The following is a 2,996-nucleotide window of genomic DNA, read 5'->3' on the forward strand; positions in this document are numbered from 1 at the left end:
GTCAACATCAACCAACTTTGTCTCATATGAATGGCCTCTTGATTTCGTCCTCTCGCTGCAGCGCCAACCTCTAGCTCTCCTAATCACATATCCTAGGAGCATCCTTCCGTTCTTTCCAATTCCTGTACAAACCCTAGATGACGAACCGCCAGCTGTCCATTACAGGCGCTTGCTCCCCCGCGTAAACCAATGTCGTGGGACCTGCTTCAGAGGTTCCTCGAGTCCGACGTCTTCAACTCAAACCCCTTTCTCCCCGTCTCTTACCTCTCGTGAGTTTATTATAAACCCCTGCACGCCCTCTACCGAGTGTTGATACTGGCCATGTCCCCTACGTGACCATCTCGCTTCATCCGCCGCCTCCGACTTCGCCAATCGCTAATGCCACCTGTCGCAACAGACGCTACGCCGACCATGTGGGAATTCACTATGTTCTCTGTCAGAAGCTGCGCCAGTTTCCCTACGAGGACATCGAATTCTTCCTACCGCAGCTATGCCACCTTATAATCAGCGTGCACAATGAGTCAATGGCATTGGAGGAGTTTTTGATGGACCTGTGCGAGGAATCCGTCACAGCTGCGCTGCTGGTACGTGTAACGAACGGCACTCAACTTAGCCTTTGACATGGAATGCGAGAACCACCACGTCATGGGAATCACGTTGATGGACCGAATAATGACAGAACACTGACAATTGCACGCGCAGACTTTCTGGTTGTTTCAGACATATCTCCACGATTTATCGTCCAATCCATCATCCGACTCGTTTCAGACATGTCGCCGTGTATACAACAAGGTCCAGCATATTGTCTTTGGGCTTGCCGACACCGCTCGACATGAGAAGATAACCGAGAATGTCCTTCCTGTCACAGTCCTTTCCAGCTTTGTGCTCGCTAGTGTTGCGCTACCAATGTTTCCGATGTGGGCTGGTCCTCTCGCAGTCGCCCAGGCCCGCAAGCCACAGCCTGTCACAAATGACTTGCAGGAACCCAAGGAGAACAGCAAGCCTTCGAGGGCACGTACGGTTACCGCAGGGAATTCGCGCTCGAGACGCGCTCGAGAAAGTACTCGTACCTTTAGTGCGCCGGACCCCAAAGGATCCAGGGACTCTTCTCCCAAGCCGGCCCGTAGTCCTCAACCGCCGCCGGCGATCATCCCACCCCAAAGGTCGAGGACGCCGGCTAACACGACTCGACCGTCTGCTCTTGAGCTGAGATCGTTGGAAGGAGCCAAGCTTAGCACATCCTCTCTCCCACTTCCGTCTGCCCAGCTTCCGACGAGACCGACGACGCCAGTTTCAGCAGGCCCTACGCAACATCCGAGCGACAGCTCTAACAGGAGGCACTCGCATCATGCCAAGGCGATTCTTGCGGTGAATGACTTGTCGCCCGTGCAAAAGACGAGGCTTTTGAGGCAGCATTATTTCAGGTCGCAAACACAATTCTTGACGGCCTTGGAGGGTATTTCAAATCGATTAGTGCTGGTTCCTAAGCCAGCTCGAATGAGTGCCCTTCGCGCAGAGCTAGCCTTGATATCACAGGATTTGCCTGCTGAGGTTGATATTCCGGTCATCTGCCCCCCAACCCTGGTTAACGGATCGCCTGGAAAGAGTCGACACCATCGCATCGTGCGCGTGAACCCTGCAGAAGCGACAGTGCTCAACAGCGCTGAAAAGGTTCCCTATCTGATCATGGTGGAAGTTTTGAGGGACGATTTCTCTTTCGATCCTGATGCGCCTGATAACCACCGGCTTTTAAACAATCTTCTTGGAGTAACATCTCGAGCAAAGCGAATATTTGACCTTTCTGACTCGCCTCGCCTCTCACCTACAGTCAAAACCCCAGAACCTACACTGGATAGTGTTTTTGAGCCTGCTTCTGGTGACCTTGGAAGTTCGCCACTGCTCAAAGGCATTGACGAGTCACCAGTCAGGGCCTCTCCAAGGCTTGCACAAAGCCAGAATGCTCAGCGTCTCCCCAGCGGGGTGGTTACGGCATCTACCTCGACCTTGGACTTGACGACGCCACGATCATCCGGCACAGGAACGTCCCGATCTAACAGCCCAGGACCAATTTCGCGAAGGATGACTCTACCAATACAGCGAAGCACGCCAGCCGACCAGCCTGATTTCTCTGCTCTCGCTACACATATGCGAACAGCTTCTCAAATGCTCGCACAACTGGAAGCCACGAGCGGGAAGCGCCCCAAACAGGAGGTTGCTGCTATTAGAGCCAAGATCATCGCTAGTATGCAGAGTCTCGAGGAAAAGAGCTTCGACGTTGATGAGCAGGGTCCGACCTTTGACACTATCATCGCCAAAGCTAGCACAACCCCAATCCCTGTGAACAATCCTGATTTGGAGGAAGACGCTCAGATCGACCCTAATCTCAATGCCAGTGCGGGCCGCGAACGAATGGAGAATGATATCAAGACTGGCGGTGTACAACGTCGTGGTGATCGCGACGACCCTAGTGCGGCCGTCTTTGGCGAAGCCTGGGAAGCCAAGAAAGAACGAATTCGCAAATCCTCACCCTATGGTTGGATGAAAAACTGGGATTTGGTGAGTGTCATTGTCAAGACAGGGGCGGATCTTCGACAAGAAGCGTTCGCTTGTCAGCTTATCGACGTGTGCCACAAGATTTGGGTTGATGCTGGTACCGATGTTTGGGTGAAGCGTATGCGAATACTGGTAACAGGTGAGTCCTCGGGTCTCATTGAAACCATTACGAGCGGCGTGTCTCTCCACTCCCTAAAACGAAGTCTCACTCTCGCTTCTGTCGAGTCTGGCCAAAATCCTCGCAATCGTATTGCGACCTTGCGAGACCACTTCCTGAAAGCGTTTGGAAAACCAGAAAGCAAAGATTTCCGCGCTGGAGTTGACGCATTCAAGAAGTCTCTGGCAGCATATAGCATTATCTCCTATGTATTGCAACTGAAGGACCGACACAACGGTAATGTTTTGGTGGACAGCGAAGGCCACATCATTCATATCGACTTTGG

At 52.7% G+C, this 2,996-nt stretch overlaps 1 protein-coding gene across 1 annotated transcript; it reads left to right on the forward strand.

Annotated features, from left to right (window-relative positions):
- Window positions 1-189: 189 nt before the first annotated feature.
- FGSG_14032 (uncharacterized protein) lies at window positions 190-2,994 on the forward strand. The gene is made up of 3 exons (XM_011330567.1): window positions 190-269; window positions 398-584; window positions 703-2,994. The coding sequence occupies exon 3, from the start codon at window positions 851-853 to the stop codon at window positions 1,208-1,210; it is 360 nt and encodes a 119-aa protein (XP_011328869.1). The 5' UTR covers window positions 190-269; window positions 398-584; window positions 703-850; the 3' UTR covers window positions 1,211-2,994.
- Window positions 2,995-2,996: the final 2 nt, after the last annotated feature.

This window comes from Fusarium graminearum, genomic scaffold (assembly GCF_000240135.3).
Source record: "Fusarium graminearum PH-1 supercont3.26 genomic scaffold, whole genome shotgun sequence".
NCBI classification, from domain to species: Eukaryota; Fungi; Ascomycota; class Sordariomycetes; order Hypocreales; family Nectriaceae; genus Fusarium; species Fusarium graminearum.

Excerpts from the sequence above, each read along its gene's own strand:
- FGSG_14032 (XM_011330567.1), top strand. The coding sequence starts at position 851 with ATGTCCTTCCTGTCACAGTCCTTTCCAGCTTTGTGCTCGCTAGTGTTG.